This window comes from Ammodytes marinus (genome assembly GCF_949987685.1).
Source record: "Ammodytes marinus genome assembly, chromosome: 6".
NCBI classification, from domain to species: domain Eukaryota; kingdom Metazoa; phylum Chordata; class Actinopteri; order Uranoscopiformes; family Ammodytidae; genus Ammodytes; species Ammodytes marinus.
In genome coordinates this window covers 18,990,203-19,018,016 of record NC_137235.1, presented here as the reverse complement: position 1 = coordinate 19,018,016, position 27,814 = coordinate 18,990,203, and the positions used below count along the sequence as shown (strand labels likewise).

Genomic DNA, 27,814 nt, shown 5'->3' with positions numbered 1-27,814 from the left:
TTCTGCCTTTGTCTTGACTAGGCGTGGCGGCCCGGTCAGCAGCTTCTCTTCCAGTCGCTCCGGACGCCGAAACCTCAATCTGGACGGTGCGTCTGTCGACATGTCGGATGACGATGCAGACAGCCGCGCCGGCGACTTCAATGACACGCAAGCTTCCAACGCAGAGTAAACCCAGCAACACTCCTTCCTCTTTTCCGCTTTACTTGCCTCGTCACTACCCATCTCACTTTTCCATAGTTGTACCGCGCCCACATTTCCACCAAAAGATACTCACCGTCATCTGCGTCTTTATTCATTTCAAACCACTGATTGGACAGAAGATTGGAGCGATGAGCTGTTTTGGGTAAGGCCTATGCCCTTTTCGTACCCGTCAACACTGCAGGGAAGATCCACCGCCCTCACCTCGAGTCCTGGACAGTATCCAGGGCAAACGGACAACTCTGCCTAACTTCTCTCCTCTGGCAAGCTGCTAGTCCTGGCTGGTCTCTCTGCCATGTATCATCTCAGCGTCATGACGTAACAACCCCCTCCCTTCAGGCGTGAAGTTATCTACTTATTGAGAAAGTATGCATAAGTGCAACATGCTTTTATACATATGACACTGTGTGTGTGTGTGTTATGTAAGCGGAGGCTGTGAGGTGTACACACATCCATTATGTAACGTATGTGAACGCACTTCTAACTGGAAATGCAGGACTTCAAGGAAACGTATTTCACTCTGGTGTTGATCTTATTGTTATTCTCACTCATTGTGTAAAAGCCATCTCAAACCCGACGCACTCTCTTCTTCATGTGTTCAAACTGACTGTTTCCAAAGTGGAAAAGCCCAAAAAAACAAGGTCACCATGGACGACCATGTCGGCGGCATGAGCCTCCCTCTGATGTACAAACGGTTTGTTGTTCAGCACCGCAGGAGCGATTAACATCCCGGGACATGCGATAGAAAAACATGGGCTCTGAATTTAAAAGTGTATTACTGTGAAAAATAAGAAGGTATTTTATTTTCTCTGTTGCTTCTTCTCAACATGTATAGAAGGACTGTGTAGCTGGGTTTTCACTGTGAGTATGGGTTTAACCCGTTCAGTATTGGTGACCAGTGGGAAGTTTATTTAAATATATTGTCCTCTAATGTGGGTTTAAAGCGATGCTGGAAAATGCACTGAACTGCACAGGAATATGTTTGAATTTTTTACTGGAAACCAACAGAGGGAAGAAAAGAAAAAGCTCTTAGTGGAAGCGCTTAAGTGGCGCTCAGCCCAAGTCTTTGAATGTGACACTAAATGGTAACAGTTCAGTAAAATATGTAGTTTGATTAGAAATGGAGACAGACTGAAAATAGTTATCTTGTCCTTGCATTTCAGTGTTTTTGCCGAGCCCCAGTTTGTGTTATGTTTACATTTGAGTCAGAGCTAAAGCCTAGGAGGTCATTGAACAACATTAACAGCTGTTTTAAAAACTCTTACAGACAAATATGCAGTCTGTTACATGAATAACAAAATGTTTTTAACTTTAACCTTTAAGCCAGCATGGACACGTCTTTGAACATGCTCACAAAACAAAACTACATCCAGATAAGAGTTTCTGATCATTTCTCCAGAAACCTCTTACAATAGCTCTGTGAATCAAATGTAACGTAATCATGAACAAACGGGCAGGTTTGTGCCATGATTTTGTGAGTTGAGGCCCAACTCTTCAGACTACCAACAGACCCGATAAAGCACTTAGTTTTCATTGATGACAGGTTGTCTGGAAATAAATTAAAATAAATATATATTTTTTCTTCCTAGGGATTTTAGCCCAAGTTCCTGTAATCATTTTTAGCAAGGTGAAGTAATTAAGGCTCTGCTTGAAGTATAGCTATTAAACCACTACATGCCAGGGCGCCCGTATCCATCTACTATTTCTTCAGATTGAGATTGATGTCTAATGCTGACTCCTTTGATCTTGTCCTCAAACGTTAACAGTATGTTTCTTTAAAAGTGCCTTAGACACTGAATAAGAACATAAGCGGGCAACGTTTTCATTACAGGTTTGAAAAAGAGAAAACCCTAAAGAGATGAAACCGGTTCAACAGGTATTCACACTAAACTTATTTTGTGTCTTTTGTATTTTTGCTGTGCTTCATATCATATCCGTAGTGTACCTCCATGTTCAGAATTACCTGTTTGGGTCATAATCAGTATTCCAGTGTGATTAACTCCATGAGAAGCAAAGCCCTCTGCAGCTGCATTTCCTAAAATCATGTTTGTACCAAGATATCTTCCCCTGCTGTGACCCCACGCAGGTCAAGGCTGAGTACAGAAGTTGTTTTGGGAAATGATGCACCGTGCAGGATTTCATTTGGTTGGAAGCTTTATCATCCACAAGTAGTTAACGCATTTTAATTTTATTATTAGTATCATCATCATTACGCTGGCTGTTGATAACCAGGCATTGAACTGCAAATACTCCCATCATATTATTTCTTGTATACCTGTATTTCTAGACGGTCATCTTTTTGTTTGTTTGTTTTTGTAAAAGGAAAATAAAGCATATTCATTGTAGAAATGGTGCTGTTTTGGTTCGTTTAGGCAGGGGGACTGTACTACCTAGGTTCACAGTAAGCGTATTACATTGTTCAAGAAAAAATCCTTCTAATTTTAGGAATACATTTAACTAGTTGTAATAATACACCTTTTTAGGCAAACTTAAAGGTGCAGTATGTAGAATGTATTGTCATTCTGCAGAACAGACTTGGTAGAAATGTATTATTATATTCACAAGTAGGTTTTAATTAGTATATAGCTTGAAAATAAAATTTGTTTCTTTTATTTTGCTTAGAATGAGCCTACATAAGAGCGGGGCTTGCCACCATGGAGGCCGCCATTTTGCACTGCCAGGATTCTACAGTAGCACAGAATGGACAAACTTAACAGCCATATGCATTTTTTAAAGTGGGTGTCCTGGGGAAATGCACCTGTTGGAAGACCAAGAAGTACTACAGAATAAATAAATACATCTCCACCTCATCACTTGATATTGTGGAAAAACTTGAGGCAGTGGTGGATGATGCCATCTTTAGTAACTAGCGTCTTGTCCTTGAAGGCCACTGTAGCTTCTGTTATTATATTCGAAAGCGGAGGGGTTCTTTCACCACTAGATGCCACTAAATATTCAGATATTACACATTGCAACTAGGGGATTAAAAGATTGACAGAAAAATTATCCACATACTTTTTTATTCTCATCAAAGTTCTCGAGCAGGAATTCCAAAATTTATGTTTTCAGCCTCTGATATGTACGGAAGCTGAGTAATGCTAGTTTATATTTTTTTATTCCATTATTTATTTCCGGATAACGACTTAACAAATCTCATTTCCATTCATTACCAATATTATAGGGCGTTATGTCGAGAGATCACAAGACATTTTTTGTTTCTTCTTATGTTCATTATCTTGTGAGCTTATAATAACGAGTGAATTAACTCGTGAGCTCAAGGTAACCGCACACATTAAGTAATGAGTGGATAGAAGCTTTGTTCTCCTATGATCATCACAAGGTATTTATTTTGTGCTTGGGGGATAAACAGCTTTGCTATCTCGTCATCATGGGATAACATAATTTTAAAATATTTATATATACAGAAGCATGGCCACTTTCAGCTACTAAGAGTATTGATTTAGGTTACACCAAAAGATTAATCTTAATGGTTTTGATTCAATCTAAAAAAAATAAGTTCTCAAGACTTGCTTGTGGTGTAGTGCTGGTTAGAGCGATTTGAAGTTAAAACATTAACCCTTTTCAGTAGGAACCATTGGGTTCAGGGCTGAATGTATTTTTGTGTTCATCTTCAGAGGTGACATGGTGGCATTAATGTGTGGGTGTGTTTGATTGGACCAAACAGGAGCGAGGGATGTGGCCTTACCGGATTGGTGCTCATAATATTCGTACCTTTCTCACTGAAAGAAGGCATGTTAAAAATCTAGAAAGCCCAAAATCTCAAAATTGACCAGTGCTAGAAAAAATTTAAACAAACAGACGACACTCCCCACTCAATGTTACAGTCAAATAAACCAGATTCTACTGGTGCAAATGTTTATTGTCGAAATATTGAGTAAGCTGTTAAGGCATGTCTTTTTGGACTTTGCTTTCATTTGGAATAGCATAGATGTATTATATAAATTCCTAAAATCATCAGGATAAGAAAATTATTCACTTTATGGCAATTCTGAGCAAGGAATTAAGAGTACTGAAAAGAACACAGTTGCCACCAAGTGTTACTGAACTGTTACTACACAGTCATTTAAGCAGAGTAGGTGAATATGATGCCATTTTATGAAAGCTTGACAAGGTTAATGTGGATTAATATTAATTCATAAAGCAGATCATTGATGCCATGCCACAGAAATAAAAACAGTCATTTAGGTCACAATGTGATAAGTTAAAATGTGAAAATATTATAACTTCCCTTGAAGTGTGACCTTACTCCAGTATTAAAGTGGGACTTGGCACTCGTTCTGTACCGCCCCAAGAAACAACTGCAAACTCATTCTAAACATTTTACTCTTTGTGTTGCTGTATTTAATGTTGTTATAGTGTTTATGGTGGATATACTTAGAAATACTTAAAAGGGAAATGCTTTAGGATTCAGATAAATCAATATTGTTTAGTTTTTTTTTTAAATTGTATTATTTTGTTTCTTAATTTAAAAAGGAATAGTTCAACATTTTTACATTTAGCTTTTTGCCTCACTCATAAAACATATTTAAATATTCCCTTAAAGTTTTAAATACAGTAAATAGATGTTTAGGATAAGGGAAATGGTTGTTGGTCAGGTAGCAAATTGTCCGCCAGCCAGGGGCGGTTCTACAGGGGGGCAAGGGGGGGCAGCGCCCCCCCCACTGAAGAGCCTTGCCCCCCCAGCTGCCCCCCTAACTTTTGCATTCTCAAAAATGTACTTGTAAGAACAAACCGCCACTATGTCAACAAGCCACTCAAATAATTGAAACAAACAATACATTGAACAAAAGTAAATTATTTTAAATCTAATCTTATGCCCTGCCCCTCAAATACTTAGCCACGGCCCTGCATCATATGCGCATATCAGCGATCACACAGTTTGTCACACACAGCGACTCATCGCGCTGCTGTGCCATGCAGCCCTGCGAAGAGTAACTGACCTGCTCCGAGCATCTTAAGGTGAAGTCAGTTTACCCTTGTGAATTTTAAACACACCAATTTAACTTAAAGTTAAATTTGTAATGAATGTAATGCAATGTAAAAGTAGCTAATTCATCGATAAGAGCACATCCATTCATCGTTGGCCAAAAGGGAAATCACTCGCTTGTGACTTGTAGGAGCATATTGCCCTTTTATTAATTTGTAGGCCTATTGTAGTACAGGCAAGAGCTTGATAAAAATATTTAAAAAAAACTTGCATGTTCGGATCCATACAATTTAACAGTGGATCGCCGTTTCGAGAGAGAGAGAGAGCGAGCGAGAGAGAGAGAGAGAGAGAGAGTTGCCGTTTCTGAGGCATTGAGTTACTACAGTGACACTGACAGTGCTATAGGAGATCGATCATGTTTGTTTGAATAGCCAAACATAGCCTACTAAAAACTCTCACATATCACAGCAAACGAGCTGCACAAATTAAACCAGGTTACATTAGGCTATCACATGTTAAAGACATGAATAAATAAGTGGAGGAAAAGAAGAAATAAATGTGAGGGATGAAGAGGAGGATTTATATTCAGATAGAGGGACAGAGGCAGGTAGACAGAGGCAGGCAGCAGCAGGAAGATTAAAGGTAGGCAGAGGGTCTGACTGCAGTCCCAGCCTAAACTACTGTATTGTTATTCTCCTTCCATATAAATTCCACTAGACTAGAATGATATGTCATGTCACTCAAAATAACATGTTTCAATGATTTCCTGTTTTCTGTTGTAGCAATGTGTTGTATAGGGTAAGCTATGTAGGCTTAAGACATAGGCTACAAATGTCTTATTTTATCAGAAATGATGATCAATATAATATATATGGGGATTCCCGCTACCGTCCTCCAATGCCCCCCTGCCAAGACCTCTTGCCCCCCCTTCGCCACCCCATGTAACATTTTCTAGATCCTCCCCTGCCGCCAGCTTATTTGAATAACCAGAAAAATCTTTTCCACAGGGATAGTTTTTTTTTTGGCTCTTTCTCTATGTCTTTGGCCTGCTCATCTTCGCTAACCATCTTGTCCTTAAAACCTTCCGATATCTGCTTCACTGGCATGGTTTGATTGAGTTCATTTAAATTCTTGAGGAGGTCCACCCTCTTCTTTTGCAACTGCTGTTGTCTACTCTCCAGTAGGGCTGGGTATCGTCAAGGACTTCGCGATACGATACGTATCACGATACACTGGTCACGATACGATATATCACGATATATTGCGTATCTTGATATATCACGATATATTGCGATATTCCATAAACAAGTTGCCTTGTCAAACATAACAGCTCAATATATTGATAATTGCACAGACAAATGAAGTCAAAACTATTTCATTCACAACTTCCTTTACTATTTTCTTCCTTTTTTTTTGGTTTTGGCAAATGATCAAACTGCAGCTGCCATAACATCAAAATAACAAATGCAATTCACTCTTGTACTAACTGTACAGGACACAATGCAAATGAAAACACATCAGTGTGCTTTTGTGACACAGTGAATCTTAAGTGTTCTTTCAAAGGTTTTTTTATTCATAATTTTTTTTTTTGATGAATCTTAAGTGTTCTAAACAAAAACATATTTAACTTCAATAGTCAGTATCCTAGAGGCTCAGGCCTGACAGCAGACATGGGTTTGAATCTGACCCGTGGTTGTTCTCTGCATTTCTTTCCCTCTCTGCCCAATTTCATATCTGTGTCTCTGCACTGTCAATAAAGCCTTGAAAAGCAAAAAAATAAATAAATCATAAAATTAATTAAAAAAATATCGATTTTTAGTTATAAAAATCGATACTGATATCGCGAAACTAAGTATCGCGATATATCGATATTTAGATTTTTTTTACACAGCCCTACTCTCCAGCCCTTTCAGTATGTGGTACACTACAAAGTGCATTTCAATGTCCATTTCTCTTTCTTTCATCGTGCCTCCGAAGTGCTTCCTCTATCTGCTGGTACTTGCGGAGAGGCTCAGCTTCAATTGATTTTTTGTGCGCACGTTCCAAGGTCAAGATGTCTTTGTGAAAAATCACTATTTCCTGATTCTTGATTATTTTATTTTGGAAGAAGCTTGAGCTCAGACACAGTCATTTCTGGCAAGGGGCTAGCCTCAATCTCTTCACAGGCCTTGTTCGGCTGTTTTCTTACCAGCTCCAGTAGAGCTTCTGAAGCTGCATTGTCCACATTGACTTTTGTGGTTTTCTCTGTCAATTCTTGATTTTCTTTCCTGAGCTGCTCCAGCACAGTTTCTGAAGAGTCCTTATTGGTCTTGAGCTTGACGGATTCTTCTGTGTCTGGACTCTTAAACTGCTGACGCTCAAGGTCACCAATGTAAATCATACCTGGCAGGGGGCTTGCCTCAACCCCAACACAGGCCTTGCTCTCATTTCTTCTTACTAGCTTCAGTAGAGCTGCTGAAGCTTTGTTGTCCTCCGTAGCTTTGATGATTTGTTCAATCATCTTAGTCACAAACTGTTGATTGTCGAGCTCAGGGACGGGAATCATTCCTGGGGGACAATTCTTCTGCCCATTGCAGGCCATGGTTGGCGTTTCTTGGTACTGTTCTGTGCTTTTGAAACTTAATTTGACAACTTGTTCTGTCTGTCTCTTGAAGCTGCAGAGCCTCAAGGTCACCCACGTGAATCATACCTGGTGGAGGGGTTAACTCAACACCATAGCAGGCCTTGCTCTCATTTCTTCTCAACATCTCAAGCAAAATTGTTGATGCTTCTTTGTCCACTACTGCTTTTGGTGGCTACTTCCGTCTCTTGAATCTTTTGCTGTTTTGTAAATTTTTCTCAATTTCCTCGCATGAGTCGCAGAGCCTCGCAGTCCTGTCGCTTGAATTTTGAACATGTTCAAAAAATGTGTGCGACAAATGTTCTCTCAAAATAGTCTCAGAGTGGTCGCAGGTGTGTCGCACGCGTCGCAAACCCTTCTCAATTTAGTTTCCGCGAGTCAGAAAGTGCGAGAAGTGTGAGACAACTTAGCGAGGGTTTGGCGACATATGAAACTAAATTGCAACTGATTTGAGACAAAAATGAGACTGACATTCCGTTCGTGAGACATAAATCCGAGCTCCCGGCAAGTTTTGGCCTGAACATTCGCAAACAAGTCGTAAGTACCAACTCAGTGAGACTGCAAGTGAAAATCGTGGCTAATTCGCGTATTTTCTCGCAATTTTGTGTCTCCAACTTGTCGGACACAGTCGCAGCCCAGTGAGATAGGGGCTATATAAGATATAGCAAAATATAGTAAAGTGCATGATATATTTCAGATGTGCTTTTATCAGACTCGCTCCACTGACATGCTCATGTTATATCTTCCATAAATCCAGTCTGGGCTTGTAAAGACAGCTTTTAGCTTCAGTGGCCCTGACTCCTGGAACAATTTACAGCAATAAATTAAAATAAAGATTATCTGCATCTTCTTAGTGTTCAAGGAAGTTAGGCTGTCCTCTGATCCACAGGTGTGTTCAGTTTACCGGACAGCCAGTATTTTGTGATGGTTAATTTCAAACATCCTATAGTACTTTGTGATACCCAATTCAGCATGTTCTATAAATAAATAAATAAAAGAAACAGGCCAGAAGAGTCATCATGAAAACCACCTGTTTTGTTTAATTTCATAGTTGACACACAAAAATAATCTACAAAAGACCAAATTAGGTAACCAGTTAACCACGAAAATGTAATTTTGACTCTCCCCCTGGCCCGAAGGAAAGCACAAGGTTTAAGATGTCACCCACTGCTCCAGTCACATGACTTCACAATGACATCCTGGAGAACCACACGTGGACACTCATGGGTTTACATATGGGGGAAAATGTCAGAATAATCTCTCGCACACACACACTCACTCACTCACTCACTGACCAACTGCACCCCATCTTGGATAAGTGAGCTACAGAACAATCTTTGGCGCCAGTCTCGGTGCAGCCGGTCAGCCAGACACACGTGGAGGAGAGCGGGGGGAGGATAGCTGGAGACTCAGGAAGAACAGGTTTTTTAACGGAGGTATTCAGCAGAGGGAGGGTTTGTCTACAGGTGAGTTCAGACAGACGGACAGGTGAATTTTCTTTCCTTGCGTTAATTTGACCTTTAATGTTTATGCACCTCAAACAGCCAATTCTTCAACGTTGTGTTTTTTTTTGCTTAAAAACTACAAACTCCGATTGTTTCTGTTATTTCTCCTCGTCACTGAACATTTATGACGTTTATTCATTAAGAACCGAGCGATGCATTCAGGTAATGTCAGCACTCAGCAGAATGGGGAGAACAGAAACATAAGGCCATGTAGTCCCAGCAGATAAAATCAGTCTAAATAAAGATATTTCATGGAGTTATGTTTTCGTAGGTTAATTTCAGTAAAACTACAAACAGTGTATAGCTCCTTTTTAATTAGTTGAATATATTATCTAAGTGTTAATATTATTTATTATATATATTTTTTTACTTAAACTTCCAGCGGCTGTGCATTGGCAGACATTTTGCCAACAGTTTGTGAACATTTGTGTAGTAATTCTTTTCACAATAAATAACCCTATTTTTTTTTAGTGTTAAAAATCCCTCTTATGATGTGAAGTCCTAAAATTCACTTTACGTTCGGTCTGTATACCCACCGGGGAAGAAATAAGGGGTCTCAAGTCACACAACATCTACAAACATTCACAACTCCAGAGATGCACTGACAAGTTGAGTAGAGGTTGAAAGCCAAGCGATAACTTGCACTTTTGCATTGAGCGTTTTACAGTCCTGCATAGATCTTTTTATACTTTTTAAATATAAACTAAGGCGTTGTGTTATATTAAGTTGGTTCGAGTCAATAAGCAGAAAATAAAGTAAATTAAAAATCTTAACTCACAAAACAAAATTCAAGTAGGCTACAATCTTGACATTTCTCCCCTCTCTCATAGGCGGCTCCACCTCTCCAGAAGAGAAGCCTCAAAACTTTTTCAATTCAAGTCTTTTTCTCCAGAAAAGGTCCAGTGTGATTAAACAGCACCAAAAACACACTGAGCAAGAGAGGGGCATCAAACTTACACTCACTCATTATTGTGAAAGGGGGATAAACATGTTTACCCATTCGTACAGAATAATCTGGAAAGTAATAACAGTATATTGTGTTTCTCTATGTACATACACACATTCAAATCAACCTCACCTCTCTTTCTCTTTCTCTCTCTCTCGCACTCAAACACACACTATAACATGTTTTTGTCCCCGTGTAAATAACAAATAATTTATCAATATTAATTTAAGCTACAACTTAACAGTCATTTGTGGGAGCAGAGGTGACCAACAATAACATTTCTAGGGACACGACGATTCCCACATCAAACGACAGTAAAATAAAAATGCATTACTCTGTTTTTCTCATTTTCTTTTTTGTACTGCAAGAACAAGAGTCCTATTACTCCACATAATCTTAAATACAAATTATATTACGTAGCATACTACTACTCTCATCTGTACCACCACTATTTCCATCACCTCCTCGCTCACACTCATTCCACAGTGATCAAGTTCGGTCATATGTAAACATGTTGACAAAAATAAAAATAAGCTGAACAAAAAAATAAATTCTCTCGTCATTCACTCTGTCTTGTTCTCATACCCGGTAAATTAGAAAATACAGTTAAGTTAATTCATCATTGCCATTTGTAGAGAGGATGAACAGATTCTCCTTAAGGTCCATTTTAAAAGAGGCAGTGGAGCCCCGCCCCCTCATACCGCATCAGGGTGTCAGTCAATCAAAGCCTAGACTCCTATCAGTGTGTGTGAGGCCGTGCTGTCCTGCGCTGTTATTGGTCAGTGGGATTTCCTCTTCATGTCTTCGCCCTGGCTTTGGTTCACATCTGAGTGGAGATAATGGACATGTTTAATGACTTTGATGTCTACATGTAAGGCAATCATCCAAAAGCCAGCTGCACCAGTTTAGCCTGGACTGTGTGGAAATTAATGTGTTTCTCCAGTGTCCAACTACAGATGGCCTCCTTTATGTAACATGAATATAGCCAGTGTTCTTTTTTCCAGTCCCTCGGTATTGCCCACACTCAACCAGATCCACCTCCACACACATCCACTACACATAGGTTTGAACACCAGTGTTTTACTGAAAACTGAAAAGCCTATAAAAGGCTGCTTTTTAAATCTCAATTATTTCTTTACTATAAATGAATATTCAGTTTTTAAGTATTCGTCTCACTTCTACCTAATGCTATTTGGTAGATAAAACATTGTAAAACAGTCTTCATAATATCCTGCATCACAGGGGGACGTTATTCGATGGCTTGTTTAGTTTTTCCCGAAAAAGAGGGAACCAGAGCCTATCAAGTTTTTGCCATTTTCTGCTTTAAAAATTATTTAAACAATGAATCAATTATCAAATTAGTTGCCAATAATCTTTCGGCCCTACAATATTTCATCAGTGTTATCTGATCGAAATCAAAGAATGTTTGTTTCTTGTCTGTGGGTTTAATGATAAAAATCTACACACTGGATGATAATAAATTAACAAAGTAGCCAGTGTGAGCTCGGCTATAGTTTAAAATAGAACTGCAGCACAGAAATGCAAATTAGGGATGACCATGGTTAACCTGTTAACCGTTAAGATATTTAACCGGTTAATACTAAAGGTTAAACAAAAAATAAAATTATCTTAATTTCTCTCAAATCCGGACTCTTATTTTGATATCGCTAAACCGGATGTAAGAAAGTGAACTGTGTCAAAATGCATTTACATAGGCTACTGGTCCCTGAATAGTTTTTAATTGAATATGCCGGTCCTTAGAACAAAGACGGTCGGGAGCCCTGCTATAATGCTTCAGGTATTTCACTAGAAATAGGCTACATTAAATCTTAACAGTTAACTGGTTAATAACCGTTAATTCTTGTTGGTAACCGTTTAAAGAAAAAATTCTAAATGGCCATCCCTAATCCAAATCCAGCATATGTCAGGCTATACCAGTTGCAACCTTACCAACGCTGCTTTCAAACTTTTGGTCATGGTTAGAGACCTGACTGACCTTCGCAGTGAGCTGGTGCGACAGGATGTAAGAGGATTTCAGGCTGTTACTGGCGACACCTTCAAACACAAGGAGCTGTGTTTGAGTTTGTATCTTGGGTTTGATGTTCAGTTGATTCTTTGACCTCAGTACCATGAATAATCCAGGTGAGACTGAACTGGGAGTCTCTGTTTACAGCTACAAATACAACTGAAATCAGCCACATTACCCTGAGACATCAGCCAGGTCAGCAAAGGTTTTTCATTTTTCATGATTCGCAGAGCCAAAAACCACACTGCAGTGTCACATGCTAATCAGGCAGCTGCTTTCAAATCAAAGAACCGTCTGTACAACCGAATCCTCACTGTGTGTACTCTGCAAGCTAGGGAAAAAACAATGCATCTCTGAATAACTTTAGTGGCTTCGCAACATGCGTCTACTGGGATACAACTACAGAGGACAAACCAAGAAGCATGCAAATAATATTATTCATCCAATATACTGAAGCAAGCAGAAAGTTACAGAGCAAACAACAGAGCAGCTTAGCAGAGGACGACAGGTCGACTTGACATAGACAGATGGAGGATGAGGAGGAATGCAGATTACCTGAGAAAGCAAGCTGCAAGTGAGGAGGTAGGGCAGCCTGCGACCCTGACTGGAGACTCTTATACAGATCTGAGGAGAGATGGAGGGACGATGAAAAGGAAGAACCACAACAATATTAACAACAGGAGGAATATGGAGAAGATTGTGCATGTTAAAACAGGAGACCAGCAACAAAAGAGGGGAGAGGATCAAAGTGAAGTGGAAGCGAGGCATACGAGAACAAAAGGTTAAGATGACAGAGACGGACACAAAAGATGAAGAGAACAAACGAAGGAGAAGGTAATTTATAAAAATAAATGGAGGGTCACGGCGAGAGAAGTGGAGCACGACAGGCACAGTGGAGCTGCTGCAGGTATAATTCAGTGTGAGCTCATACACTGACAAATCTGATTTAAATAGCAATTTTTACTTATTTACTACTACTGCAGCTCTGTATAGGCTGTCTACATTATGTTCAACAAAGCAAGGTTGTTCAAAGTATTTTTCAAAGGATAAATGGCTTTCCACTCTGTCTTTTTAATGTTAAGCAACAAATCAGGCTTTAACAAGCTGCGTGTACCAGTACTCACCCATTAGGTCGCTATGTGCTAGAGGGTATCCTGAGTTGGAGCTGGGGGCTGAGCCCATGCCAGCGGCCCCTGAGGCTCCAGGGCTGAAATTGAGTAGAGAGGGAAACTGGAAGGGCAGCGAGACGGGCACCAGGCCTCCCAACATCCCAAAGCCCAGGGGCAGAGCGGAGGAGCTGCCCAGGAGGGATGTGCCTGCCGTTGATACCTTCATAAAACAAAATGTCATCAGTTATTTTTTTCCCTACTTACTCAGAATGGTAACTTCATTGTACATGCTCAACACACAAGCCTCGTTTCCACTGAGCGGTATAGTTTGCGTCGGCATGGCACGGCACTGCAAACAATTATTTGCTTTGCCACTGTAAAAATGTGGATGTTTACCAAAATAAGCATACCATGCCGTACTGTATTTTGGTCTCCTTTACATTTCTGTACCAAGCAGTACCACAAGGGTGGAGCTACACACTCTAGTCTCTTGATTAGTCGACAAAATCATCATTTCAGTGCAACGGATAAACCTCGTCCGTCATCTCAGAAAGAGTGAATTATTTTGGGTCTAGAGAATATTTTATGGCGGACAGCTCTTTTGTTATTGCGTCGCATTCTTCCTCTTCATTTATTTAATGGCCGGCTACACTGTGTCTCGCTGCAATGATGAAAGTTACCCCCCCCCCCCCCCCCCAAAAAAAGTAATAATTATATATATATATTTTTTTAAATATTACAAAGGAAAAAGAGATGTTCTGTTAGTAAATGCTGTCTGCAAAAGCTCATTCACTACAGCATTGATGTGTCTAAAAGCTTATATTACAGTAAATGTGCCAAAAAGCAGTCACAGAGATCTTGCAAGGGCAAAACAATTCTGTGCACCTAGCGTACGAGCAAGCATCTTAGTGTTTTGCCCACTGATTACTTCTATCAGCCCACCTTAATTGTGTTGCTAACGTTCAGTGATATGGTGTGTGTGTGTGTATATATATATATATATATATATGCTAGGTAATGTCAGCAACCTAGGCTAGGTATCCTAGTAGGGATGGCCGTGAGTAATCGATCAATTGGTAAAAAAGCAAACTCAAATTATGCTTAGGGCCTCCGAAAGCTTAGCAGCAGCCCTGACTAAACCCCACCTACCGAGTAAGGGTACTGACGGCAGTGGAAACCGCAAGCCATATCTAGGTTTACTGTTTCGTACCAAACCATACTGTACCAAACCAAACTGTATTGTTCAGTTGAAAAGAAGCTTAAATATGCTCTTGTCCAGTATTCTTGTTCCCGAGAAACTAACCTGTGAGAGGTGTGACGTTGTGGAGGACGGGGCCAAAGTTCCTGAAGCCGCCCAACCATTTCCTGCCTTTGAGCTCTGGTTAGCCCCGCCCACCATTCTCTGCCTCTGCCCGTGATTGGTTGAGACTGAAGGGGCAGAAGACGAGGGAGTTTTTTCTGGGTGACTGCAGACAGCTGATACCACTCCCTTGTTGTTGATGATGCTACTGTTGATTGTGGTAGGCTGAGCTTTTTGGCCCCCTGCAAAGCTGTACATGCCCTGCGCCTGCTTCACTTGCCCGCCGCTCGATACACTGAAGGCGGGGCGGAAAGCCTTGGGGGTTTTGGGAGAGTACTGGGGTTGCTGCTGCTGTTGGCTGGGGATCATGTGATGGGAATGCATGTGTGAGGGTGAGGATGACGGGGAGGGGGAGGAGGAGGGAGGGGGGGTGGGCGCAGGGGGCCGAGGGGTGAGCTTGATGATGGGAGAGGAGTTGCTGCTGTGGGAGGACTTGGTGAGGGTGGCCTGCATTGGTGTGATGAAGTTAGACTGGTGGTGGTGGTGGTGTGTGAGGGATTTACCTTGAGAGTGTGCGGTGTGGGAAGTGTGGGGCGTCGAGGAGACCACAGAGGAGGGAAGGCAGAAGGAGTGCAGGTGTGTGACAGAGTTGGAGCGGGACAGAGAGGAGGGGGAGGAAGAGGGTGTGACGCTGCTGCTCGCAACGCTGCCGTTGCTGCTGATGCCACTGCCTTTGGCACTGCTCTTGGCCAGTCCTTGTGGGGCTCCCATAGTACCCAGCATCCCCACCGGGCTAACAAAGCCCCTCTGATGGGGGGGCAGGAGAGGGGAAGCCGTGGGAGGAGGCCTCTGCTTCGGAGGCGACGGGGAGGGGTGTGGATGCATCTTACCACTTGTGCCCATTACCAGGCTTGACCTGTGATTGGGCGATGCCATGGTAACAAGTCTCTGAGTCTGGGTTTGACCCATAGTAACAGATCCTTTGATGGTGCCGTAGGGACCATTTGCAGTTCTAGAGGCTAGCGACAGGCCTGCTGCCTGCACACGAGCCAAGGAGGAGACAGATGAGGAAGAGGAGGTAGGTAGTGTTGTTGTTGCAGACGATGCTGCCAGCTGAGAAGTCTCCACCTTACACAGGGAATGTTGCTGCGTTGTGGGTGCGACCGAGGCAGAGAGCTGAGTGGCTGAGGGGTAGTGAGGGGCGACTGGGGGAGGAGAGGTGGTGGGGATTTGCAGAGGTGGTGGGGACAAGGGGCTATCTGAGAGGCCCAGGCCCTTGGAGGCATTGCTGAGGAGAGCCAGAGCGTGGGAGATGGAGTCCAGAGAGGGAGCCGTCAGATCCTCATCCAGAGAGTCCGACAGACAGATGGGCTCCGAGGGAGAAGAGGAGGAGAAGGGCTGGCGGTTGGAGATCAGAGAGGATGTGGAGGTGGGCAGCGACAGGGTGGAGGCCATGGTGAGAGGGAGCTTGTGCATCCAAAGACCCTCCTAGGCACAATATATATGGTCAGTAACCCGAACATTTTTATTTGGAGGCAGAGAGAACCAGGCCTCACTCAGTTAAGTGTGGAGTTCTGTTAAAAGTACATTAACATTGATCAGGAGTAGAGTTACTCAAGTAGAAACTACTTAGCGTAACAGAAACCTTATCTGTTACTCTCTAGACTTAAACAAGCCTCCAGCATGAAATTAATCAAATTAGACTCTTAAAACTAACTACTGTATATCCATTTCATTCATATCAAATACAATAAAAAGGTGCTATACAAATAAAACTATTGTTATTATTGTTATAAGACGTTACTCACCTTGGCCTTGGCCTTGGGCCCAGGCACCATTCTCCTTTTGACTCTGTATGGAAGAATGCCAGCACATATTCAGCCTTTTCTATAAACATTTTACATTCAGGCCCAGTATCAGAGAAATCCCTTTGTAGTTGGTTTTATTAAGGAAATGTGCAGTGTGAGATAAAGTAAATACTTACAGGTTTCCAGTGAGGTGACCGTGAACAGAAAGACTCTCTTTCAACAAAATCCTGAGCAGAGGAAACACACAGCATTTAGAAAAACACACAATGTTCATGCCAGAGGATAAAGGTGGTTGCATTAATGTTGGGTTAAGTTTCATGTGGACTATTTTATTTTATGTTTCGAAATAAGGCTACATAAGGACATGCCCAGAGAGAGAGAGAGAGAGAGAGAGAGAGAGAGAGAGAGAGACACACACATATACAGACCTGGCCTGCATCCAGCCCTTTGGCCACAGTGGTTTGACCTCATTCTCCAAGAAGGACTTGAGGTAGTCCTCTACTGACAGAGAGCACTGGTTCTCCATCTCATAGCAGCTCAGCTTCACTCGCACCAAACTGCACATCAGGTTTCTGCACAAACACAAATCTTTCTATTGATATCTAAAATAAGGCTGCAGGTGTTGACAGTGTTTTTTTTTCAGGGAGTCAGAGGTGATACATAACATTAGGACACTTATTCTTTACACGGGGTTTTCAACATTCATGCAGGCATAAAAGGTCTTTCCACAGCGACTTCAAAAAAGAAATTCACTGATTCTTCTCATCAAATTCTGTTTTCTGGACTTGTGCACTGCTGCATATGTCAAAAATATGTATAAAGCTTGAGTCAGCACTGATTGGGACTGAAGATCCAAAAAAAAAAAATGTGGGTGTGGAGTTTGAAAGAAGTTAGCACATCAGACCCCAGCTAGATGCTGCTGCTAGTAGCATAGCGTACCTACATCTCTTTAACCAAAATTAATGTAGGAGTTTCGACAATAATAAAGCTATATCTCTGGTTCTGTTGCTTCGATTTAGATTTTTTTAAACCATCTATCATGACTGACAATATGGGTATTTTATGTTATTATGGGTAACGGTCTGATTAATCAAAATTCATGGACAACATTGCATATTTTTAAGCCGAAATCCATAGGACTGATTTCAAGGATGGGGAATTTTATATTCCCAAGAATGGAGAGGTTTAATCTCATCTAAACTGAGGACTATTCACAATTGTTGCCATTTCCCACCCATCATTCATTCCCAGAACTTTTTCAGGCTTTACTTTACAAAAGAAATCTAATTAGTAGATACAGACCATTGCAGACATGGTATGAGAAAATGAGTCGGGATTAGGGCTGGCCTGAATGCCATTTTTCAGGCTTCGAATATTCGTTGGTTTTTCCGAGCGAATATTCGTTCCAGAAAAACACACCATCAAAAACAACATTAAAAAAATGTAATAAAAAAAAATTAAAAAAACGTTAATAATCCCTATATACTCCCTGGAACCGATTTTGACAGTATCTGCATATTTTGTTGAAGATTTACGCGCTCGGAGGTGAAGTAATGGATGCGCTATGACACTTGGTGATGTAATATCCTCCTAAATGAGCAATACTACTACTACTACTACTACTACTACTACTACAATATTACTAACTTTTATATCCAAATATTAAATTATTTGATGACATTATATTGCAGTACTAGCTTCTTGCAATTTTTTTTTTTGAAAAATAAATAAATAAATAATTAAAAAAAAAAAACAAAAAAAAAACAAAGCTCCGAATACTAATTTTCCGAACGAGTATTCGAATATTCGAATAATTCGGGCCAGCCCTAGTCGGGATTCACCTGCAGTACCACAAACACACAGCACACCCTCTCGTCCTGGCTCTTTACCTGAGCTTGTCATCCCAGACAAACTTCTTGCGTGGGCCCATCACCCTTTTCCCAGGCTTTTCCTCATCTTCCTCCTCTGAGCCGTTCTTTTCACCTTCCCCTGATTGCTGCCTGCAGAACACACACGCAGTCATACATAAACATACATGTATGCATTAACAAATTAACATCATATTACCTAAATGGTTACTACATTCTTGTGTGTGGTCCATTTAAAAAGGAAGAATAATGGTAGCTAAAATTGAAATTAAGAAACAAATGTGATGGTGTTCCCAAATGCCTAGCTATTCCGTAAACAGTAAATTAAATAAGCCATTAATTTTTTAGATGGGTTTAAGTTTAACTTTGTTGTTTATGAAATTTAACATTTTTACCAACTGTCATAATAGTCACATGTGATGAAAGGCAGGGGCAGAAGACAGGTGTTAATCTGGAACAAAAAAGGGATTGACTTACTTTGCAACCTTGGCCATGCAGTCCATGTTGTATCTGGCTATCTGTTCTGGCATCACACTGCACACGGCCAGCTTAAGCTTTAACAGTGGCGTCCGTAGTCGATCGTCCTGAGAGAGAGAGAGAAGGGGTGAATGCAGTAATGACAGAAGAAGAGAAGATAGAAAAAGAAAAGGTAGAAAGAGATGGTGTGGGCAGAGGGAAAAAGGGAATAAGCAGTGGGAGGCAGAAAAGGATTGTAGGAGGGAGAGTGAAGGAGTATGTTGATGTATTTTGTCAACAATGCTTCTTTAATGGTCCATGACAAAAGACATTTGGAGGCCTGTTTTCCGTGTCAACCACCCGTGCACTAGACGGCCTACACATTAAAAACTGAAGCAGCGCAGATAGCAGGGGATTAAAAGCTACAAAAAAGGCACAAATAATGTAGAAAATCAAGAGCTCAAAAGCGCAGAAACACGCAAGTACATACGCAAATCAGAAAACTGAGTTTGAAAGACGCAGTCAGAATTATATTTGGTTGCTTCCCTGTCTCGTTTGTCATGCAAAAATCCCCGGACAGGTAATGTTTTGTGGTCACAGATGAGAATGAGTGAGTAATAAATAAGCCACAAGGGACCATATAAATCCCTGGTATGATGTAAAGTAATAACAATAATTAGCACAAACATGAAGTAGTTCAAGGATTCTCAAAATTCTAAAAGTCTTCTTTGCTTGACAAGATTTTTCTTAAAATGGTAAAATAAAATGCTTTAATATGGTTTACAGAGTTTAATTAATTTAAAGGTAATAGTCTGCACTTTCAACAGGTTGGTTTGTTATTAAGAGGTATAAGCTGCTGTAAAAAAAAACATAATGGCCTTCTCTACTGAACTTCACTCCCTTTTTCCAATATTCGCACAACTATTTCTGTCTTTACATGGGTAAAACCAAGGTCAACCCATGATGTTTGAAATAATTTTTTCAGATGGAAAATTAGCAATGCAGTGTGATAGTGCACATGTACGGAGGCCTCGGATATTCCCCAATATGGCTATCAGTGACCTGAGAGCAATCAAAATGTCTGCAGTGGGCAAAGATGTTTCTCCAATGGTAAGCCTCACTCACCTGGATGTTGAGACTGAGCTTCTTCATGCGTTTGAGCAGGGCTTCTTTGTTGCATGGCACAAAGGCCTCCATGTGCGAGTAGATGTGCAAACGTGCCTCAGGAGGCTGCTCCTGGACCTGCAGCTCAATGCTGAGAGAAGGAAAAAGGAAGGAGAAAAAGTCAATATTTCTGACACATGCAAGCAATGGAAAATTAAAGGAGGCACAGTTATGACGCTGGAAGTAGAAAGCAAGACAAATATGGTGGAATACACTGAGACCAAATAAGATAGCATAGGAGATTCTAGTAACATTAAAAGGGTAGTTCCAAAGAAAGAGAAGAGTGTCAACATTAAGTTAAGAAACAACAGAGAGGAATGGAAATCAGTAGCATGGCATCACCACTGACAATGGGAGACAGAGAGAGAGCAAAACACTTGAAGGCAGCAGAGGAGAGGAAGCGAGGGAAATCTGCTGAAAAAAGTGAGTGGGAAGGACTGAGTGGGAGGAGGAGAGTGAGCTGGGATTTGGCTGACGGTGATTTATAAGCTGTCCTACTCACTCCAGCAGAATGTTATTCATGTCCAAGGTGAAAAATTTCTTCCTGCCCTCTTGATCAAACTGCCGCGAGGCCTGTAGGAGAAAAAAGTTGAGTCAGCACCACAGCACTGATCCACATCAGTACAAATACATATACATATATCTGTGATGCTGTGACTTCCAGAACTTTGTACAGACAGTAACATCTTTCCTTACTTCTCCTCTGCTTGCCTGACAATGACCTTTACCTGATTTGGGTTGACTCTGGTGCAGTTTGCAGTGTGAAACCGAAAGGATTTTGTGATAGTAGATATGTGACTAAGTTCAATAATAATAATAATAATAATAATAATAATAATAATAATAATTCTCTCTAACTTTCCCGAGCAACAACAAAATATCCAGCATTTCTTTCTTCATCTCCCTCCTCTTCACTACCTCTGTATCCTTTACTCAAATCTTCCTTTTCAATAAAATAAAAAATGTAATATTTCTATGCTATGGATTCAGATTGGGGCTCTGAGATATAAGGCCAACAAGAAAACAAGAACTTCTTCAAAGGCTGTGCTGTTTCAGTTACATAAAAACCCACAGTGTTTAGCTCAGAGCCACGTTTCTACAGAAATCGTTAACAGTCAGTAAACTATATAAACATTTTGTTACACTTCCTGAGCAGACCGACATTTGCGTTTATCTTCGGTGAAGAGGCTTCACAGGTAATTGCAGCCACCCACAGACAGGCTACAGCTGACTCACCGCCCGCAGGTCCTCGATGCGTTTAATAAGCGGAGCAGGCAGGCCGTCGGGCAACGGGGGAGGAGAGAACAGTCCACTGGAAGACCCCAGGCCTCGCCCTTGGCCACCACCTCCTCCTCCTCCTGACGCTTTGTGCCCTGGAACACCGACTCCCAGAATGCCATTCTCCCGGGCCGCTACAATGGCGTGCTGCTGGTCACCTTCCAGCACGCTGAAGTCCAGGTCGCCCAGGAGATCCTGCAGCTCCTTCTCGTTTGCTGAGCCCAGCAGTGACATCACAGCGGGGTCAGAGGTGAGGTCTGCCAGTGAAAGCTCGCCACTGGCTGCGTTGCCCTGCGGGTGGGTGGAGTTGGTGACTAGCAGGTGGTTGGTTGAGTTGGTGGCATGGTTTTTTTTAGCCCCGCCTTCTGCCAGGTTGGGGTGAGCCATGTTCGGGTTCCTCTTCCTCATGTCCTCCTTCTCGCGGGTGAAGCGGCGGAGCATGGCCGCCAGGTACAGAGAGTCCTTCATAAGCTTCTTCCTCTTCTTCTTCTCCGGCCGGTGGAGGCCGAGGGCCGTCACTCTGTTGCAGGAAAACACAGCAATGCCTTGTTTTTAGAGGAGCGCTACGTTGTAATTTTGTGTCACTTAAAGGAAGGTCAGCAAATCTGTAAAACGCTTGTCTTCGAAATCAGTCAGATTTTGACAAAAAGATTAAGATTTTTTCTTAAAACATTCTCCAGACTCGTGACTACACCTTTAAGTAATTCAGCCTGACAATGAGTCAGTTAAATGCTTATTAATACCACGTTTTTCTCTCCCTCTTTGTGATCTTATTTAGGATACAATGTTTATTCAAAAACACGTATTAATCTCCCTGTAAAGATAAAGCCTGTATAGGAGTGTGAAAGTATTCATTGTGTTGATGTTAGCAGATATATTTTTGGGAGGGGGGTTATTTTGTCTAATTAAGGTTTTTAAATTTTTTCAATAAATATTTTGCTTTGAGAGTTGTTATTAAGTACCAACTATGTCAATGTAATCCAAGTTGTAGCTATTTTTCTATGAGCTAGCTAGCTGTAAAGGAATGATGATATTCCCTTTCTTTATCATGCAGACTAAACAAATTTCTCCAACTTGTAAAATGACCATAAACTGGCAAAAAAGTAGGCCCACAATGACTGGCCAAATGTGAGATTGACATCCTAATAAGGCAACAACAAAGACCACTTCTGTCACATTTAAGAGGGACAGAGAAGTGAGAGGGTGAAGGTAAAAAGCACAAGATGAAGCGTAAATGCCCATTCGACTAAAGAGACAAAAACAACTCAGGAACGTAAGAAGAGCGTTGACCTATTGAGGTTTAACCTGCAGTCTCTGACACACACACATTCCCACATATAACATTGTCCATTTCATAAGGGCACAATGGTAATATCGGCTGCTATTTTTGGATGTTGCTTTCAGAATGACGGCGTGAGTATTCAGCCTATCTGAGCGTGGATAATAGAGCGTTTTCTAGAAGGTGGCTTGCCTGTCACAACAAGTAAGAGCAAGTCAGTCAGCATCCCTGCCTCATGATACATGTATGAGGGGATCTGCACAAAAGCACAGGAGCATAATGTCACACAGGGTGGTGGATTATTTGCACGGTAAAGAGCAGACAAATGCGTCATCACATATTCAAAGTGGCCCACAAATCCATGGGTGTCCAAAAGGTCAACTTTCCAACCCCCACTTGTCCATTTATATCACAGTGTCTTTGAGTTCCTTTAAAGTGATATTTTATTTCCATAGCTTGGCTCAACTGTTATGAAGTCAGATTATTTTAAAAAAAATGTAATGCCTGGAATGTGAAGAGTTTTAGCTTGCTCAGCAACTGGTGAATCATTCAGCTTCTTCATTTACATAAGTGTAACTTCACCGGATGACACAAGACAACCACAAAAACACAGACAGGTATATCATACTGCAATGATTCTCACCCTTCTTTGGGTACTCGGTTCTTCTTCAGGTTATTTTCTTCAAGGTTGTTCACTTCCTTCTTTTTCCTCTTCTTAATCACCTGCTCATTGTCATTATTCTGCTTCTGAAAAGAGAGCACACACTCAAATGAGGAGATAACAGTGCACAAACGATCACTTCTGTCTGAGAAACACACACAAAGTGATCTGTTTGTCTGTGTGTCTATGTGTGTGTGTATGTGTATGTGTATCTGTCTGTGTGTGTGTGAGTCAGAGGGAGTGAGCGTGCACCAGAATGTCCTTCAGAGATTTATCTTGATGTGCTGAAAGATAACGTCCACATCAACTCTTAATAAAACCAATAAAAATCAAGCTCCTGTTGGGAGGACATTCATCTGCTGGTCAAGACTGTTGGGATCCTGCTGTGTCATATGTTGCAATAACCATGGGAGAGTAACCATAATATTTATCCCAATGAATACATATCACGCTCCTCTTCTCTAGTAAAGCAGGATTTATTTCCTCCTGAATAAAGCATGGGCATTGAAGCTCACACTTCTTCAGGTTAGAATCAAACCATATTTCAATTTCCTGGATCATTATTTGTCCAAAGTAGGCAAGCTGTTGCCTTGCCTCACTAAACTTGACGCAGGCAGATCAGTATTTGGGATGATGCAAATAAGAAAAACAAGTCTAGAAGTCTACAGCCATGCTAACAGCTCTGTGAGGCTGTAAATTGGAATTAAATGCAAACATGCACTCAATGACAATGATAACACGCTGATGTTAAAAAGATATAATATTTACCAAGTTCACCACCAGGTACAGGTCTTAGCATTGCTTACATTTGCTAATTAGGACACTCAGGGGAAAGATATTGGGATTTATCCTCAGAAGAACATAAATGTCTGTACAAAATCATTGTCAATCAATGCAATAGTTGTACAGATATTTCAGTCCGGGCAAAATATTTTGTTACATATTTCCAAAATATTTTGAGGGATTTTAATGTTTGCTTGCTTGTTAGTATTATGAAGTTGCCTACTCAACTGGAGTCCTGCATCTTGGCTACTTTTACATCAACAACCATAATGGAAATAAGTTCTGGATCTTTTATAGTAGTATGTATTTATTTTCATGGGCTCAATGGGTTTTTATTTAACTTTTTCACTGAGAATGTGAGTTTGAAAAGGTGCATAACAATTATTTCTTTATGTTTTGTTGTGTTGGTGTTGAGGTAGTAGCCCTACCTTGTCGCCCTCTCCCTCGGATTCCGAGGCCGCTCTGAACTGGAGTGTGCCAGTGTTGATGTAAAATCCTCCCAGCTTTGTGGTCAAGGACGCAGGCACGAGCTCATCATACTGAGAAGAATAACAATAGAGGGACAGTGAGTGTCATAAGATCATAGCAATCTGGAAAACAATATATCTTCCTACACAGTGGACGTTGGTAAAACTTCAAAAAGGTGGCCGTGCTCCTTTGTCCGCCAGGGAAAATGGATGACTTGTGATGTCCCAAAATAAATAAATCACTATATAGTATCACAATCCCTCAGGGCCACAGATGAAATGAATGTTTCCATCACGAAGCATATCAAAACATAAAAAAGGGTCACACTGACGCTGCCAATTTGTGAGTACAGAGAGGACAGCTATCAAAACAGAACAATTATCATTTAACGGCAGAGAAGCCATACCAAGAGCATAATTATGGCTGTTACAGTTGGACAAAGAGTGATATCCTCTGAATACTTAGAAATAAACACTGTGAAACAAAAACAAGGCGTATCTCTGCGTGGACGAACACATTCATGAGTCATGAGGAGGAATTTTAGACCGTAAAGTCAGGTAGGTTGTAAGAGGGGACAAGTGTCTATCTTTAGATGTGCCATTCAATGCACCGTCTTGAAACGTCCAGCCAGGAAATAAATATTTAACCACTGAGGAATAGGTCTACATCAACATAACAAGACAAGGGGACTGCAGTTCAGGAATGTCACGAGGATGGTACTTTATCAGTATAGGAAGGAACAATGTTTAGTGTTATTTACAAAGTCTTAAGGGAGAAGTCTGACTAAATTAAAGTGACATCCTGGAAACCAATAAGTATAAAGTCACCTCATTATTAATAAAGTGGGGAGTACTCACAGCTTCTGAGTTGTCTATAAAGGGGTCTGTATCGTCATAGCCAAAGCCTATATCGATCAAATCCTGCATTCTGTCCTTCTTCTTCTTTCCTGTGTTAGACTAAAAAAATAAGATTAAAATAAATCCCAAGTATGACGTTTTGATTTTTAATACACACAAAATAATTCCTAATTGTTCCGACTTCAAATAATTAAATGACCCCTTTTACAAATGAGGATTGACAAAATGTCCTCACTTTCTCCCTCTGGCTGTTGTTGTAGAGTTCTTTGGTCCTTTTAAGAGCACAAACACACATTTGGCAGCAAGATAAATCAAACGTATCAATGTATGGGCCGATATTGGATTTTAACAGATATGTTGTTAATGGCAAATAAATTGTTCTATAAAAAGAAATAATTTTCACTACAGAAAGATTAGTTTGAAGTCATATTAGAAACATTTCTTGGTCACAAAAAAAAAAAATTTATTAAAAAGGAAAAACAGTTAATATACTGTTATTGGATATATAATATGTTTTTAAACCAAATTTTAGGCTTTATAAATAAAACATACTTGCATAGAACAAGTTACTAAAACAAATGTATAATATTGATACTGGTATCGACCTCGAAAATGCAGTATTGGTCAGGCTGTAATTTTAAATGATAAAACAAATAATCAACTCACGTATTTATTTTCAAACTTTTTTGCCAGGGCCTCGACCTGGAGCCGCTCTTTCTCGTCATCGTTGAAGGGGTCATTTGGATTGGGTGCTGAAGTCAGACTTGGAGGATTATGTTTGGCCTGGAAGAAAAAATGTAAATGTAATATTAAAGACCATGAACAAGGAAGATCAGAGCAAGGGTCGGTGCCCCTTACACTAAAATATGACCGTCTTCAAAGTGGCATCTTGTCACTGACCATCTTCCACAATATTATGTGGAAGATGGTCCAGAAAATATTGCATAAAAAAAATGTAATTACTAAACCCACACAAATGGCAAATATTGTGCTCGCGTGGCCATTTTTTGGATTCTTGTGAAAATATTAAACTGGCCTGTTTGCAAACTTTTTTTTATTACTACCTACAATTCACCACAAGTGTAAAACAGCTGCACAGCATAAACTGTATTATCCCAAAGTGGCCAGCAACAAAAGGAGGGAGGCTAGTCTTTGATTTGTCGGCTCTGATATTTGCTTTGCTCCCAATGCTACATCCTGGTACTTCCATCAGCAATGCTCTCTCATCTATCTATCACCAGCAGCCAGAGGGCCAAACTGCATGTGGCATTTCCCACTGCTGTAATGGCTGTGTGACTGGGCTGTTGCTGGGCAAGTCTGAGTGAACAGGACACAGGTAGCTGCACGAGATAAGCTTCATCTTCACATGTGCAAAAAGAGGAGGTCCCTCGTTAAAAATGAAAAAAAAATAGATAAAGCTACAGTATGTCAGAGCGCAGCTGAAGTTGGGGAGCTCGCGGAGAGGATTGGCTGCTGCTGTCTTTGTGTTGAGTCGCACGTACGGTCAGTTTCAGCCACGCTAGTCCACGAGAGGACAGGGTGCACTCCCCCCCATTACTGAGCAGTGACAAGTCATAATAACACTTCCAAAAGCAATAAAATTAACTCCAGCTACAGTCCCCCCGTCCCGGTAATGTGAGTTAAACTGGGACCTCTTACCTGCAGGCTCTGGACGAGTTCTCCGTAATTAAACTCGACGGAGGAGCGGTCGTCGGGCTCGGACAGGGACAGGTTGAGCCGCACCGTCGCCCTCCTCTTGGCTCCAGCCTTGTCCTTGTCGCCGTTTTTGCCGACGTTTTCGTCGCTGGCAGCAGCACCCCCTGCCCCGGTCGCTGCTCCAACCTCCCCAGCTCTACCAAAGTTGAAGTCGGCCTCATCCTCCAGCCGGCGTTTCCTAGGCTCCGTTGCCGCTCCCGCTGCGAAGGCCGAGAGGGTGACAAATTGCACTTTTCTCGGTTCGGCCATTTAGATGAGCTGCCTGCCTGTCTGAGCCTCGCTCCGGACAGACAGCGACAGCAAGGAGAAGAGCTACTTCGCGAAACTACCCCAAATTGGAGGATTGAAGAGGGTTTCGCGGAGCTCCGACGGCTGCTCGGTGCCTAGACGGACGTCAGGGCCTCCTCCGCACCATACGATATGAACTCCAAGGGATGCGACGGTCGGGCAAAAGTTGTTTTTACGGCAGCTACTTGCATCCTAAATTTGCTATGGGACCGAGACATTCACAGGAGCCATCTTGGGTTTCGGGAGTAAATAAAATATCAGAAGAGAGGGGTCGCTGCGCCTGCGCGTGGGCACAGAACGGAAGCATCATGACAAGGGGGGGTCACTACGGCCAATCAGCGCGTGCCCCGACCCTAAACCCGCCTCTGTCACAACAGGCGATAATAAAAACACTATCAATACTAATTTGACCTTTATAAAGTGTGCGAGTAAAGGACAGGCTGTGGGACACACCGACCACACGTCGCATGTATATCCAGGTATCGATTAATATAGGTTTATTGATTAGACAGCTTTCATTTGATGCCTTTCTTTCC

At 41.4% G+C, this 27,814-nt stretch overlaps 2 protein-coding genes across 3 annotated transcripts in view; one reads left to right on the top strand and one right to left on the bottom strand.

Annotated features, from left to right (window-relative positions):
- The window catches only part of LOC307251966 (myosin-10), an 88,665-nt gene extending 86,128 nt beyond the window's left edge, over window positions 1-2,537 (top strand). The window contains exon 43 of the mRNA XM_080029449.1: window positions 22-2,537. Coding sequence (XP_079885575.1) covers window positions 22-169 — 148 coding nt within the window. The 3' untranslated portion in view covers window positions 170-2,537. The remainder of the gene's footprint in view (window positions 1-21) is intronic.
- A 6,246-nt stretch (window positions 2,538-8,783) lies between these two features.
- ubn2a (ubinuclein 2a) lies at window positions 8,784-27,492 on the bottom strand. Of its 2 annotated transcripts, XM_080030000.1 has the most exons (17): window positions 26,934-27,492; window positions 25,941-26,057; window positions 25,275-25,373; window positions 24,378-24,488; window positions 23,149-23,252; window positions 21,185-21,746; window positions 20,451-20,521; window positions 19,910-20,039; window positions 18,806-18,912; window positions 18,350-18,460; window positions 16,889-17,032; window positions 16,637-16,687; window positions 16,461-16,503; window positions 14,656-16,140; window positions 13,368-13,572; window positions 12,799-12,867; window positions 8,784-11,043 (listed from the first exon to the last, which is right to left on the bottom strand). In XM_080030000.1, the coding sequence occupies exons 1-17, from the start codon at window positions 27,237-27,239 to the stop codon at window positions 10,997-10,999; spliced, it is 3,762 nt and encodes a 1,253-aa protein (XP_079886126.1). In that variant the 5' UTR covers window positions 27,240-27,492; the 3' UTR covers window positions 8,784-10,996. The 2 variants fall into 2 exon arrangements, with proteins under 2 accessions (XP_079886126.1, XP_079886127.1); XM_080030001.1 differs by lacking the exon at window positions 12,799-12,867.
- Window positions 27,493-27,814: the final 322 nt, after the last annotated feature.

Bases quoted from the DNA above. Each gene is read 5' to 3' on its own strand.
- ubn2a (XM_080030000.1), bottom strand. From the start codon at position 27,239: ATGGCCGAACCGAGAAAAGTGCAATTTGTCACCCTCTCGGCCTTCGCA. The intron at 18,913-19,909 runs GTGAGTGAGGCT...TCTCTCTCTCAG, and splicing joins AGCTCAGTCTCAACATCCAG to GACGATCGACTACGGACGCC. The intron at 18,461-18,805 runs GTAAGTCAATCC...TGTGTTCTGCAG, and splicing joins TGCATGGCCAAGGTTGCAAA to GCAGCAATCAGGGGAAGGTG.